The sequence below is a fragment of the Dipodomys ordii genome, unplaced genomic scaffold, assembly GCF_000151885.1.
Source record: "Dipodomys ordii isolate 6190 unplaced genomic scaffold, Dord_2.0 Scaffold9, whole genome shotgun sequence".
NCBI lineage: Eukaryota > Metazoa > Chordata > Mammalia > Rodentia > Heteromyidae > Dipodomys > Dipodomys ordii.
Genome location: NW_012267225.1, coordinates 20375069 through 20391795, shown reverse-complemented (window position 1 = coordinate 20391795; position 16727 = coordinate 20375069). Strand labels below are relative to the sequence as shown.

The 16727-nt window shown below is 38.8% G+C and overlaps 1 protein-coding gene across 1 annotated transcript in view; it reads right to left on the bottom strand.

Moving 5' to 3' along the window:
• Positions 1–16727, bottom strand: part of Xkr4 (XK, Kell blood group complex subunit-related family, member 4) — a 441035-nt gene that overhangs the window by 421612 nt on the left and 2696 nt on the right. The window contains exon 4 of the mRNA XM_013009246.1: positions 16218–16727. Coding sequence (XP_012864700.1) covers positions 16218–16727 — 510 coding nt within the window. The remainder of the gene's footprint in view (positions 1–16217) is intronic.

Here is a 16727-nt window from a genome sequence, read left to right as displayed (position 1 = left end):
AAATTGAAATGTGGAAACAAATTTATGTTACAAAAATTATGTTACAGGAGTGAAACAAATATGAACACATAGTAAACACAGACACCGTTGCCATGTCCTTAGATGCTGATTTTTGGCCCTCGTGTGTTTTTTATGAAGTCAACCAGTAATTTTAGCTGATTAAGTAACTTACGTTAAAAATGATTAACATGGTTACCTGTTTTATTGGCTTTCATCCAACAGATAAGAATAAAATTTGTCAATCATTTCCAGCTCCTGGAAATTACAAAAATATTTCGGCTCCACCCTAGATAATACTATAACAATTCAAACAAAAAGTCTGACAAAGCCTCTTAAAAGGTAAAGAAACCAATTTTCTTCCATTCATATGTGTACGATTTCCATCAAGTCCATTAGAGACAGGGCCCATGCCAAGCAAGGTAAGTGAATCAGGCTGCTACCCCGGGCAATTGTCCAAGTCTTTGGCAGAACCCCAAAGTATTTCAGAGATGTGTGTGTGTGTGTGTGTGTGTGTGTGTGTGTGTGTGTGTGTGTGTACATGCTCACTATACATTATATCTTGTGAAAAACACAAAGTATTTACCTCAGGGTTATATTTTAATAATTTAAATTACTTAGGAAGTTCACAAATTTGAAAATGTCATTACTTCAAAAGATACAAAGACTAATTTGATCCCAATACCACTGAGTAAAGAAATACCACTATAGGAGACAGCAAGAGATAGAAAGACTCTCAATTTAAAGCTAGTGTATGTAAAAAGTTAGCAAGACTCCATCTCACCAAAAGTGTTGCTCATGGCAGTACACACTGCTGTCTCTGCTATGCGAGAAGCATAAGTGGAAGGATCATGATCCAAGCAGGCTCCGACAAAAATGTAAGATTCTACCTGAAAAAGGAACCAAAACCCAAAACGGGCTGAGAGCATGGTTCAAGTGGTTTATCATGTGCTATCAGCCCAAGGCTATAAGTTCAAACACTGAAAAAAAAACCCCAATAAACTCTTGATTCTAGTATTATTTTCCTTTCACCTTGATGAACCAGAATTGGTACCAGAACCCAACATTCACTCCCTAGAACTACCTAATAGAATAGTGGCCTAATAGTGATAGAATAATGATAACATTTTACAGGAGGGACAATTTTCAGACTTGTTTCATTTATATACTAAGCATAGGTATAAGATAGCAAATTGTCCCCTAATTTTAATGCATCTGGAACGTGGGCATCTTTAGGCAGAGAACTGACTGACCACATCCTAATTACCTGATGGCCTACTGTTCTCAGGGACTAGCACTTTCTCTATATAGGTCATTTCCAGACTAGAGTTCACCTACTCCTGCACAGCACAGTTCTTTTCCTAAAGAACTATAGGTTATCAGAAGAACAGCTTTAGTGTTTGCTCTTTCTAGAGGAACACCATGCCCCCCAAAAGAGAGACATTTACTACATGACTGGTGTTAAAATGTTAGCAAGTCTGGGGGGTACAGTCACTTCGGAAGACAATTTGGCAGTTTCTCACAAACTAAATATACTCTCCATATAAAGCAGCAATTGTGCTCCTTGGTGTCTTACCCAAATAAGATGAAAACTATGTCCACACAAACATTTGGGCATAAATGTTGATGCAACTTTATTCATAACTGTCACAAATTGGAAGCAAGCCACATGTCTTTCAGTTGTTGAGTGAATAAACAAGCTGATGTTTCCATACAATGGAATATTAAAAGCAGGAAAAGAAGGAAGCCTTCAAACCACAAAAAATGACATGAAGGAACTCAAAATGCACACTGCCCAATGAAAGAAGCCAAAAGAAGATGGCACACTATGTCATTCTCATCTGCAGGACATTTTGGAAAAAGCAAAACTATAGACAGTGAAACCATAAGTGCTATGGCTGCAGGTGTGGCTCAGCAGTAGAGCAACTGCCTGAAAAGTGTGAGTCCCTGAGTTCAAACCCAATACTACCAAATATAAATCGTGGCTGCCAGGGGCTTGGATGAGGGTGGGGGGAGGGCAAAGAAGAATAGAAGTATAAATAAACTGAATGGAGGTATAATGATTCTGTACAATACAATGGCAAACACAGGAAATTATATGGTTCCCAAACTCTCCAGAATGTACAACATGGGGTGAACCCTAATATAAATGATGCACTTCTGCTTGATGATGCATACATACTGGTGCATTCATTGAAGCAAACGTAGTATGTATCGTACTCAAGCAAAATTCTTGCAGGAGAAAATGGAAGGGGTAGGTAGAGGAGGGGTAGGACAAGGAGAGGGACCTTCCACTATTCTATATTCAAGTTTGCTATAACTCTAAAACTGTTCAAATCCTAGAACAAAGAGGGCAGAGGGCTCTCAAAAGTGCCTTGATCTGAAGTATATTTGTTGAGCTATTTCTGATCTAAACTCTAATAGGCAGAGAACTGACTGATCACATCCTAATAATCTGATGGCTCACTGTTCTCAGGGACCCACACTTGCTCTACAGAGGTCATTTCCAGGTTGGAGTTCATCTACTTTCACACAGCACAGTTCCTTTCCTAAAAAACTACTGGTTATCTCAAGAAAAACAATCCAATTACTTTCAGCACTACAGCCCAGTAAGTGGAGAAAAGGGAAAACAGAATTTAAAACCAAACCTCTTTCAGTCTCAACAAGAAACCCAAGTGAGTAGCAAAGTGAGGCCCCTTGGGCTCAGGAGGCTGGGTAATCTGTAGGCTTGATTACCAGGAATCCTTAATGAACTTCTGTGGAGAAATTTCTTAGCTAACTGTACAGCAACCCTCCTTCTGATGTGCATGTGTTAAGGCTTCCATTGTAGAAGTTCAGGGTGGTTATTACTGAGTTGTCACAGGCCCATTAATTATCTGCTATACTGTATTTAGCTGTACTCTGTCTGGTAAATCTTTTTTAATTGCCTAGGCTGTATTTACCAAGCGTCTGTATTTAACATGCTCCCAATTCTGTTTATGTTTATGTCTTTTCCAATAATTCATTAAATAGAGTCCTTAACCACTATGATCAGAAAATTTAGTGAGAATCCAGCCAAGCCCACTTAAAGGCTTTCATTCCATTCCCTCATTATACAGCACTTTAAAGTTCTAAACAGTTTTCAAGTCCACTTCTCATTCAGGTCTCTTTTTCCCTGTCTCTGTAGTGCAGGCAACTCCCTTCGCCAACATCTCCCAACTGTGATACATACAACTTTTCCCACTATAGAATGGTTGAAAAATATGGTGTCAGAGTTCCTCCTGATACTCAATGACACCTGTGTGAAAAGAATCAAGTTCAGATTCCTAAGGAAAGCATCCAAAGCCCTTGTTCATTCAGCCCCTAATTCCTTTGTTACCTGCTGACTTCCTTTCCATCAATCCTCCCCTGACAGCCTCTCAAATAACACCTTCAAATAATTACCTTCTTTCTCTCTGTTTGGCCTCCTCTTAAACCACTCCAAAGTTACTCCCTCTGCAAAGCCTTGTAAGCAAATGTCCCCCATCTTTCCCTAATTCTCTTAACCCCTGTTGATGACACATAACACCTAAAGCTAGAAGGAGATCCTCTTACTAGCCACGGAATTGCTTAAAAACAGAGAACACTGTACTATTAATCTGTGTGCACAGAGCTTGCGCATAGTGAGTGCTTGACAAAAGTTTATTACATGAACGGAGGCATTTCACTCCATAGCATCTAAGTTTAATTAAGGCACAGATACTTTTTTGGGGGGGTGGGGGAGAGGATGGGTCATGGTGCCTGAACTCTGGGCCCTGGGCACTGTCCCTCAGCTCAAGGCTAGAGCTCTACCACTTGAGCCACAGCACCACTTCCAGGTTTTCCTGCTTATGTGGTGCTTATGCATGATGGCCTCATGCATGAAAGGCAAGCACTTTACCACTGAGTCAACTTCCCAGCCTGGCATAGACACTCTTAACAACATGTCCTACCTATACAGAAAAATCTCTACCTGGGTGATTCTTCTGAAGAGAATTTCCAGTTTTGTGAAGAGTGGCTGATTTAACTTGAGCACGTATGCAAAGCAAGCTACAATGACACCTAAATATTTAGTCCTTCCTATCCTCTTTAAATGTTATTCATTATACCATCAAAGAAGCACAGCATGGCAGCTTGTCAATAGGCTTTAAACAAGGTAAAGATGACAATGAGCTATAATCATATAGAAGTATGTTAATATCAGCAGGCAACCACTATCTACAGTGATTTAACTGTCTTTCCCCTGGTAAATTCTAGAAAATTCCTATCTAGATGTTTGAAACACTTCACTTTGGACTTCCTTCTCATTCCTCAGACTCTGACTTTATCAAGCCAAGCACTGGCCAAGCTTACAGAATGGAAGGCACATAATCTAATTTTCTTCTAGGCACATTTTAAAAAGAAGTACACATAGGGCCAGTGGCATAGTTCACTGATAGAGCATGGGTACTTTTAGCATTTTTAAGCCCTAGGTTCAATCCTCAGAAACTTTAAAAGGATAAAAAAGATAAATAGGAAGTAAGAATCAACAGGTGAGATTAATTTTAATGATGTATTTTATTTCACTTGATCTATTTAAAACATTAGCAGTTTACTATGTAATCAATGTAAAATGATTAAGGATATAGCTATTTTTCTTTTTACCCATACTAACTCCTCAAAATCCCTCCAGTAACTGACACTCAGAATACATGTTAACAGAGCCACACAAGTCTAGAGCCAGGCAGGTTGGCCAAAACCATTGATAAAACAAACCATGAAAAATTCCCTTAGTAACTGTCCATAGGAACACTGAATGAATGGAATGATCATATTCTAGCACTTGGAAGGGGCAGGAAACTGGCTACAAAAGCAACAGTGGAGCAACCCAGCATGGACAAAAAGCCAAGAGACCAGTGCTTGCAGAAGAAACTTTTGCAGAAGGCCAGCCTTCTCTCTCTTGCTAATGGAAAACAGAAATCTGAATACATATGTCTGAGCAAAGGGACATTTTATCAGGCAGCATTTTCGTGATTGTTTTATTTTAAAATATATATACTAGGGTTGGGCCCTTGTAGCTCATGACTGTAATCCTGAGATCTGAGGATTACGGTTCAAAGCCAGTTCAGTCAGGAAAGTCCATGAGATGCTAATTTCCAATTAACTACCAAAAAGATAAAAGTGGAACTCAGGCTCAAGTGGTAGAGTGGTAGCCTTGATCAAAAAGAGCTTTGGGACAGCATCCACACCCTGAGTTCAAGACCCAGGACCAGCACACAAATAAATAAATAAAATACATAAATACATAAATAAAGTGCTTTATTTTGTCACATTGTTGAATGTTGTATTTCTCACTTAAGAAAACCTAAGGCAAAGCAGGAAACCAAGCTGAATCATCACTGTATTTCTCCTCATAGTACATCTATGCCTTGCTGGTGGGGAATTACCTGGATAAGTGTTCATTAGAAATCTTTGCATATTATTTTATATTAACAGTCTACTAATCTTTCAGGTCTACAGTCTTAGTTCAGTTGTCTTCTCTTCCTACCTGAGCCTTCTATTTCCATGTAGACCCAGAGGCCTCCTTTGGTCTATCAAACATAAAATAGAGGCTAAGTAATGCCCAGAAATCTTCTCTCCCTCTGTACCCGCTCTACTCAGGGATTATCATAGCTTTTGTTCACCCACATGACAGCTTCTTATTCAAAAAACTATGAGTAAGAATGCCACAGCAGCCTACTTCTTTCTCTAAGCAAAGGCAGCAATCATCCTGTCTTGCTGTGAGCTCTTCAGACTATTCCCAGTGTCTAGTCACTCTGCAGCCCATGCTTCCTTTAGCATCTTCCACCCCCCATAACCAAGGCCTGGACCCTTCTCTCACCACCTCTGGTCTAGGCTGATGTCTCTATCCCAAGAGTCTGCACTGACATAAGGCTTTGGCCCCATACAAAGTTGTAAGAGTAGGGCATTCAGATTGCTGAATCTTTTCCTAGAGATCACTTTTGAACACAAAACCACATATTTTCTTTTAAAAAAAATTTAACTGCTTCTCTTTCTTTACTAGTAAAGAGTTTACATTTTTGCTTAAAGTTTTGTCTATAAGGAAACGTCTGAGCATTGCACTGGTGGCTCACTTTTTATCCCAGCTACTTGGAAGATTTTAAAGATGATCATGCTTAGATTCCATATTTAAAACTAGCCATCTAAAAAGCAGCACTGGCAGTGTAACTCAACTGGGAGAGCTTCAGCAGGGCAAGCAAGACAATGAAGTACAAGACTCAGGGCTCAACAGAAACCCCTAGAAGACAGAAAAGACAATATGTGTGTGTGTGTGTGTGTGTGTCTTTGTGTGTGTGTGTATACATGCACACGTTTCATGCAAACTTACCACTGTTAATTTTAAGCAAAACCTCTCCCTCTCATGCTAGTCAAGCTTACTTTGCTGTGAAAGACAATTATGATGTCTAGATCACCCATATGTCTAGCTCCAATTAGCCTCTCATGACCACTGGAGCTGAAAAGTTCCTTCTCTGGAGCTCCCATGCTTTTCAAACTCAACATATAGACTAAGCACTCAGGATCTTTGTTTAGATAGAGGTGTGGTGTGAGTCAGCATTTCTAAGAAACTCCTAAGAACCCTTAATGTTAGGGGTCTGTAGGGCTCAATGTGCATAGCAAGGCTACTGGTCCTCCTGTACTGCACCTTTGTGAAGGCACACATATAATGTGCCTCCTTTCCTACTTAGTAAACATCATGAGCACATTTTTTTTCATATATTTTTTACAGCAACCTCCTTTCAGGGTGTATAATATAAAACATGATGCTCCATCATTTGCTCTCTAGATGTCCTGGACTTTGATTTATGACTACCACCCTTACTGGAAACACAAGGCCCTACAGGACCTTCTTCCTAATTCATGAATCATAACAGCTCCAAGTAATTCAGCTTATTTGGGGAAGTCTTCTGGAATTGACCTAAATTTAAAAAAAAATTACTGTTATTTAGTCCAATAAAACAAAAGAAGCCTGTATAAATCCTTTCCTCGTCTCTCTGAGAAACAATTTCCTTTTTAGTAGAGTTACAATGACCCAGTGACTACACCATGAACTAATGACAGGCATTAACAGGAGGTCATTTAGTACAGTTACTATGACACTGCCATCTTGCTTTGATTACTGACGCTGACACAAAAAAAAGAAAAGAAAAGAAAAGAAGGAAAGAAAAAAGAAACTCTGAAAAGTATTGAGTCTCAAACTCATCCCTCTATTCATGACAAATACCTAAGCGGAAACAATAAAAGAGGAAGTCTGACTATTTTGTACATGGATGAAATCTCTCCAATTGTTGGTTTAGAAAAGCAACCTTTGTTCCCCTTAAACACAGAGTACTTGAGAAGTCAAATCAAAGTCACCCAAGTCTTTTTCAAGTCACGTCCATTGTAGATCCCACTTCCACACAGGCATGATTCTTTATTTGACTAATCTCTACTCACCCTACTTGCTGCCCACTGTTCTGTTTGTACAAAAGGAATCCCCTGACAGAGAAATATGGCATGTGTATACATTAAACAAAAGAAATGGAGCTGATTCAACAGCCTTACTGCTGAATCACAAAGATGAAAAGAAGATTTTGACATATTTCAGAAAATCTTAAAATAGATGCTTAAAATTCCTTATACTTGAAACATCTCAAATGTTGATGTGGGCCTGAAAAATTGTTCATCCCCACAACAGATTTCTAAGTTCTTAAGATCCAGGTAATTCCCATCCAAGCAAGGTTAATGCAAACATCATTTCTAGCTGAATGTAACACAGCCCTATCCTTTAGCCAGCACAGGCTGGATACAGTAACATTGCAGACGAGTTTAAATTCAATTTCCAGCACATTAAATTAGTGACAGTATAATTCAGGACAAGCTTTTAATTTAAGAGCAAATCTGGCTCTCATTGATAAAAATGGACTGTGCTTCCAAAGCCTATGGAGCTTTGCTCTTCTGTGTGGATCGCAGCACCCCAGCTGGACAATGCACATTATATGGCACATACGTGGCAATTTAGGGTTCCCAACTCTATACAGAATATGTCTTAGAGCTGGTTAATGCAACACTTCCAATATCAGTTTTAAGTACTTATGTGTGTGTTTTTGACTTCCTAGCACATCTACTGTAAGTACTGGACAAATAAAAGAATTTCTAGTTAAGAGCACAGCCACAATTTTAGAAAGGAAGTGAAACAAACTCTTTTGAGCAATTATATCCTACAGACAGGAAAGACAAAGCATTTCTTCTGATACTACATTTAGTCCAGTTCTCCAAAGGACAAATTTTTCTCTAAATACTTCCTCTCACTGCAAACCTAACTATGACCATTTCCTCCAATATCAGCATTAAGAAAGAACACAGGGGCTAACTATGACCATTTCCTCCAATATCAGCATTAAGAAAGAGCACAGGGGCTGGGAAGGTGGCTCAGTGGTAGAGTGCTTGCCTTGCATGCATGAGGCCCTAGGTTCCATTCCTCAGCACCACATAAACAGAAAAGCCGGAAGTGGCGCTGTGGCTCAAATGGTAGAGTGTTATCCTTGAGCTGAAGATCTGAGAGACAGCACCCACAACAAGCCCACAACTGACAAAAAAAAAACCCACAGGTCTATTTCTATATTGGCCCTTCCTTAGCTTTTTTTTTTCACATTTTCACCACAAATGAATTGTATAGTCCAGGGGACCTTTCTGTAGGTTTCTCTTGCGATCAGAAATCAGTGTTAGCTCTGGGCATATGATGGGTATAGAATTATGTTTTGTGATAAGAAAGGCTATAAACTTTGAGCAGAGAGACAAAGGCAGAAAAAATACTCCCAATAATTCCATATATAAATGTATTCTCAGATTACTCAAGCATAGGTAAGAATTACATTAAAAATGCCTACCCCAAAGCTTTCCCAGTCTGATAAGTCTGTCAACACAAACAGGAGTGCACAACTGGGCTTCAGGATGTGTTTTGCGCAGAGGGTGACTACAACTTGATGGAACTTAGTCCCTTTCCCTAATATTAGTAATCTTAACCAGAGCTGGGGTGATTTGTTCCATTTTTTCTACTAACACTTTATCTTTTCTGGCTCCCTATACTAAGAGAAACCCAAAGTAGTAACAAACCTGTAAGTTAGCAATATGCCCCAAAGAAGAAACAGGTATGCCTGGGCTTTACTCACTTTGTGAATATGTATTCTTACCTATGTAAAGTCACAACTGCTAGAGTAACTTTCTGAGGCCCAGGCCATTGCTTTCCTACCTGATCCTAGGAGGATAGCTGGCATGAGGTTACTTGGGCAGGTTAGAATCATGCAGAGACATTCAAGAGAATATTTGCTGCTGAGAATTGCTGGATATAATCTTCTGTTAAAGTCTCACAACATATCAGATCTATTTCATAAATCACACCTAAAAAATACTTTCATGTGACCAATATCATACAAAACATTGTATTTCATGATGTATAAGAAACCTGTTTCAATCTCTATTCTTGCATTCATATGTCCAGCTAGAGTACCAATTATCATTTTAAAGCCAGTCAAAGAAATGAGTGAATTAGATTGGCCAAGTATGTATAAAAGCAATCACTGCACATATCTATTATGTAGTGATTTGTGTATAGTTCAAACTGCAAAACCTGTGGAATATTCAGTAGCAATGCTTGGATGTCTAATCATTTAGGAACTTATTTTGTAAATGACACAGAAAACTTTTCAATGCTATTGCCCCAAGGACTTGTGGACAGTATTTAAAACTGAGAGTAAACATACATTTGTATAAATCTTACATCCAATGCTCTGCTAAGATTCTCTGAAATTCTGTGGGAGAATAGCAAATATGAAATGTTTCACACTTGTGAAGCAAACAGTTCATAGTACAACTGGATGGAAACAATTTATAACTTTTCTACTACTTACTGTAAAGATACCACATGGATATATCCACCAGATTTATATGTGAATGATTACAATTCATAGAGAACCCCATGCCAATGCACAGGGAGCTGTCTGATTTGGTTGTAGATTTATACCCATCAGCTAACTCTGAGATTTAAACACCAAGCCTAGCACTCAGGGTATTATATGGATTTGTGATGCTCCAGGGAAGACCTTGGATTCATAAACCAATGAATAGATTTTCAAATGAAATAACTGCAATATTCCAGAATTTAAAAAAAGCCTTCTGCTTCTTTCATCCATAAAAAGCAAAGTTAGTCTGACAGGATGGAAACTGTCCTACATCTTGAGTCTGGAGGAAAGCTTCTAGGGCAGTCCTCTCTGTGTTTAATAGTTACAGATCTTTACCCCATTTCCACCTCCAGTTTTCTGATTGTGACAATAAACCCCAATGATGGGAACTAGCTGCTTCCAAGAAATCTTAGCTGATGGGAAGATGCCTTTTATTTGGTACTTAAAAGCTCTTTTCTTTCTATAGGTCCTATCCTTTAAGAAAAGTAGGGGGGTAGAGATGAGAGTTAAGGAATCAAACTTCACACAAGGGCCTTGCACAAGGAATCTATCAGTAAGCTACATCCCCAATCAGGTCCCTTTTATTTTTCCAGAAAGAGTCCACACAAAATTCCAATGTGTCTTGTACATGACATTCTTCAATCCTTATCAGAGTACTCTCCCAAGTTCTCAGCGTGGAAGTACAGAATTGTAACTTGTAACCTCTATAAACCCAGATGACTGAAAAGAAAGACATTTACAATTCTCTGCTTCCATTTCCCGCATGCAAAGTGGAAGTGCTACCTCCGAAGTGACTCTGAAGATCAAGTAAAAAGAAGAACAAGGTCTCTGGAAAATTTTAATACACTACAGAAACATGGAATATGTTGATATAGATCCAAACATCTAAATTTCTATGAAGAAGAAGCCACCATATCTAAAGGAAATTCTCAAGAAAATAAACGAATGGGTGAATGAATGAGTGAATAAAGCCTTTGCCATGAATTTACTTTAGTGGAGATACAGTTAAAGAATTCAACCAATTTGTTTTTCTGAGTAAAGACTCTCTACCAGGTCAGATCTCTTTATTTGCCACAATAGCATCCAAACCCAGGCCTTGTGACATCGATGCATTTGTCTGGCTGGAAGACACGTGACTGAGTCACAGGAAACAGTGGCATTTCCTCTGAAACTTTCAACATCATATTATTCTTTTGAGTAAGACAACATTTCAGCGAGTTTGTCCATCCTCCTCACTTACCATGCTTCAAAGAATCTTCTTTGCCTTCAAAATAAAATCTACATCTCTTTCTTTGTTGGTTCTTCCCTCACTCATATTTGAACAAAAACTCTAAACATGCATTGTTCTTTTCTAGCCCCTGGTTTTTATGTATCACTATACTCAAGGCTGGAAAGCCAGGTCCGTATTTCACTCAGATGGCAACTATCTCTCATTATTCAAACCTTCATATAGATCCCCTCTGCTCCTGAGGAAAGTTATCTATCTAATAATGAAGTTCAGTCTCTCAAATGGCTCAACCACCAAGATGTTCTGAGTTCACTATTCTGTCAGTATTTATCTCCATAAGGAAATTTTCTGTTCAATTTCTGTCTTCCTTATTAGCCAGTTGATTCCTTGAAGATGTGCGATTTGCTCATCTTGGGATAATTAGGAACAAACACCATACCACCAATGTAGTATATATTTGATATAGGTTGAATAAACAACAGCAATGAATATTCATCAAGGGAAATGTTTCCCTAACCACTTTAACCTTAAGCTTTCTTTCTTACCTGTTCATACACAGGGAAGACAAATAGTTAGTTCCATACATTATTGCCATATTCTCTTTGGCACACGGAGGTAGCTTGCAAGCCAGGAAGAATGCAAACTTTAAGGTAAGACAATGTCTGTTTTTTATTTTTAAGCAGAAAAACTTACTCATAGAGGTTAAGAAACTTGCTTGGAGTCACTCAGCTATAGGGTGGTTTCTTAACTTCTATGAGTAAGTTTTTCTCATTTATAGAAATACTTACAATTTCTGTTTTTTATCGGTCATGGGGCTTGAACTCAGGGCCTGGGTGCTATCCCTGAGCTCTTCAGTTCAAGGTGAGCACTCTACCACTTTGAGCTACAGCGCCACTGCCAACTTACAATGTCCTATTAAGTTATTGTAAAATTTAGCAAAGTAAAAACATTTGTACATTTTTAAGGCACCAAATAAAATTATTATTGTTGTTTGTACAAGGTTGAGATTGGCATAGATCAATGTTTCTTTGTCTGCCACATCACTACAAGCACATTTAATAGGAATTTCTTAAAAACTCATCATCTCAATTTCACATTAGCTTATTGAAGGTTCTCAGAAGTCCTGCTATAAGAGACTGGTGTGCTCATATTTAATAGAAAACAACCAGATATGTACATATATACATAGGAAAAAATCACGTACAATTATAAGTAAATTTCATAAATTCTGAAAGAAAACAAAAAACAAAAATAAATAAATTCTGAAAGAATAAGGTAGTAAGATAAAACTGGTTACAGGTACCAGGCAGAAGTGGGGAATCTTTTCTTTACCAAGGATCTTTTGGATATTTATAACACCCTTCACAAGCCATACAAAGTCATCAAGACAGGCAGACAGGCTGTAGGCAACCAACTAAGAGCATACATATCTACATCATCATGTACCAAATGATTTCCCAGATAGACATGCTCCAACCCTGGATAAGGGTTAAAAATTGTTCTCATTAGGTATATATGATTCTCATTGGGTGAACTGTGCTCTGTAATTTCTGGAATCATGGGATCAAATAAAGACTCATGCTTTCTCCTTTATTTACAGGCACACTTCCTTTAAAGTCATCATTGTTCTTTTAACTTGGTATCAAAAGTTCACTGGCTCTTTCCCAGCATCACCTCCTGTGACTTTAAAAGCTGCCATTAATTTCCCATTAGTAAACTTTAATTAAAATAAATATGTATCTCTGCTTTTAGCAGCTGCATTTGTGGTACATGTATCAGTACATGCAAATCTTGTCCACACTATTTCAAATGGCTTATTTCTGAACAAGTAAACACTCTGATGTTATTTCAAAAGATTTTTTATGTACAGAAAGCTTTTAGAATCCCTAAAATAACTAGCATTTCATGGAAATACAGCAAGCAGTTACTAACCTAACTAAAATCTATTTTATTGATCCCAGAAAGCAGCATGTTACAACATGAATAATGACCTCTGAGTCTTGGACCACTCAGTACTCTGTGTCTCTGCCATATTTCTGTACAATGCATTGGAAAGTAGAGCTAGAAGAGGTAAAGGGTGCTTCTAATTTAAGAAATCACAGTGGTCTAAGATACTGCACTATGTCTAATACAGTAAACCAAGATGAGTCACTTCACAGCTTATTATCAAAAACACATCCAACACCAATGTTCATTCAAATGTGTAACACTCAGAAAATAGAACCTATCAGGATGCATCTGAGTGTTGATTCTCATAACATTTCTTATTCCTTTACAAATTTCTGCATCAGGTTAAAATTTTAAAACCTACAACATGCTTTATCAAAAGAGAAAATGAGACTGACTAGTCTCAGGTCTGGATTCTACCAGGTTATACTGGGAGTACCCAAATATCTTGACCAGAATCCCACAGATTCAATAACAATTCAAATTTCCATATTAAACACATCATTTTGAGAATGTTCATAAACATCTGATAGTCATCCCAGTAATAAGCACTTCTACCCAGATGTTTCTGTGTTATTAGAATAAACTTCAAAGCCTCTAAAGAATACTCTGTAAAAATACTTAACATGAAAGGAACCATGTGTTTCCTCAAGGGTTGGGTCAGTTAATGCATTCATCTGACAGCCTGTGGTTTCATTCCACATTCAATCTCACCTTCCATTCCTTCCCCCCAACCCCCACCATAGCTTTTCTGTAAGGCTCACTGATCTTGTGACTGTGGGTTCATGGAGATGCACCCATATCTCACGCTGTACACATTATTTCTGATAACATTAGGCATCATTTTCCAATCAGGAAAATGCTTGGTTTAGAAGGTCTAGTAAACACCATTATAATTAAAATCAGTTCTTCAGTTCACTGAATGTGCTATCAGAATTTTTGAGAGAGTATCAATCTTTGGGAAATGTGTATTTTTTTTTAAACTTAGAAGTATGTGCATTATTGACATAAACCTAGAAACATTAAAGGGGATTAAACTAACTGATTTCCAAATTGTGAGTAAAGTTTGCAAAGGTTAAAAAAATAGCATTGTATCTTTCACTCATCCTATTAGCAGTTTAAAAATGGCAATCCTAAGCATCCTTGCCACTGCATAATTTCAGGGATTAAGCCAAGCATTCCAATTCCTCATCATAATTGAAGAAGAGCATGAAGCTGTAAGACTTCCCAATAGTCATCATGGGAAACAGAGCTACCACAGTTAACCTACATTTCAAAATGTCACAGGGAAGTTTCCAACATCAATTTGTTTGACTGCATGTGATGGATCACTTTCTCAGAAACTATCTCTCTGCTTTAAAAATAGGCAATAGGATGATGTTTATCTAGCTTTGCAAACTCTCATCTCAAGAAAGGTGGTGAAATTACCACACTTGCTCATTTTGAATACGAACACTATTTCTTTATCCAAAGGAACTTTGCATTTCTAGTTCACAAATTTTCTGAGTTGTTTCCAGGTAAGCTAGTCAAGGACTTCTAATCCCCTTTAGCATAAAAAATGTGAAATGGTGAAAAGAATACCGGTGTGGCAGTACACATTCCCAAATCCACGTACTTTCTATGAATTTTCCATATATTAGATAAGAAGATTCAATATTTACTAAATCATTTTTTAAAAATAAATATCTCAGCCAGGCACCGGTGGCTCACGCCTGTAATCCTAGCTACCCAGGAGGCTGAGATGTGAGGATCACGGTTCAAAGCCAACTCAGGCAGGAAAGTCCATGAGACTCTTATCTTCAATAAACCACTAGAAAACGGGAAGGGGCACTGTGGCTCAAGTGGTAGAGCACTCACCTTGAGCTGAAGAGTGCAGGAACAGCACCCAAGCCCAAGGTTCAAGCCCCACAACAGAAAGAAAGAAAGAAAGAAAGAAAGAAAGAAAGAAAGAAAGAAAGAAAGAAAGAAAGAAAGAAAGAAAGAAAGAAAGAAAGAAGGGAAGGAAGGAAGGAAGGAAGGAAGGAAGGAAGGAAGGAAGGAAGGAAGGAAAGAAAGATCTCATACATTAGTATCTATATACTTCCATGCATATAATTTTTGTGATATTAAACAGTGCTTCCCAAAACATCTAAACCATATAAAAGTCAAAGGAGTATATTTCTGAGCACATTGTTTTATTACATTTCTAAGTCCATGTAGTGATTGTCATTTGTAAGTGCAAGTGCTATCCGTATAAAAAGACTTGGTAAACCAAATGACAAGTAGCAAAATAGCCAATGAAAATGTCAAGTACCATTCAAGTTTACCCAATGTGCCACTCCTCCAAGGGTGCTCTATTATATTAGCAAGTAGATTTGGGGATACTGCAAGATAATTAGAAGGTGCACTATCCAAGTAAGTAAGTCTGTGGCCCTTAAAGTGTGCTCACTCTTGCCTGAAGACACAAGCACCACATATTTGTACATATGAATATATATACCCATATATGAATATGTAAAGACATATATATTCATATATTCATATGTTGCATATCTAAGTCAACAGTTAACTTTGACTATAGTACCTCACTAGCAGTGGTTCTTAATTTGTAGGTACTTTTGAACCATGATAATTTCCATCAAACTAGAATTAGTCATTTTTCCCCACAGAGAACAAAAGTAAAAAAAATTGCAACACTACACCTTAAATTCTACATAATAAGAAAGAATTTTTAGAAAGTATGGCAGGGATCTTCTCCTACTCACAGAAACAGTATAACTAAAAACTGAGAAGGGAGGTTGTAGCATATAAAAAGAAAAGGCCAGCAAGGGAGTGAGAAGGCAAGAAGGAAAGATGATCAGATCCACTTTCTCTGGCCATTCTCATTTCCCTCTCACCTGAAGCAGAGATTAATTTTAAAAAAAATTAAAAAGCAAGCTCCAGTTTAAAACACACACACACACACACACACACACAGAACTGTGACTAGGGTTACGACCACAGTAACCCTGAACGATTTTCGTGCAAAAGCAAAGCAGTGGGGATGTAGTAGCAGTAGCAATTCTCACTCGCCCCCACCCCTGATACGATACCTCCAGATTTGCCCGAGCTGCAAGATGTGGATGAGTGACTGCAGGAGCCAGATGCAGAAGGCGCAGGAAGCAGACCTGTGTTTGCCGCCCGCCCGGGTGGCCCCGCTGCTGTTACTACCGCTATTGGCAGCGGCGATGTTGCTCTTGCTGGCGTTGGATGCTTGCCTTTGCGGCGTGGAAGGACGAGCCTCGCCTTCCCCGGCTGCAGACCCTCCGCTGACCACGGTCTTGCAATCCGCTCCTGGCTGAGCGCAGCCGGAGGCGGCAGACGTGGCGCTGTCCTCGGTGCTGAAATCGTGCACAAACCAGCGGAAGCTGAACACTTGCACCGACAGCGAGCCGAGCACCACGAAGAAGAGCGTGAGTCCGAACCACCAGCGCTGACCGCGTAGGTAGTAGTCCACGGCGAGCCAGATGTCCGTGCCCACGTCCGCGAAGTACACCGCCACGGCGGCCAGGATCCAGAGGCAGTCCCACAGCGAGTAGCGCCGCTGCTCCCTGCCCAGGCGC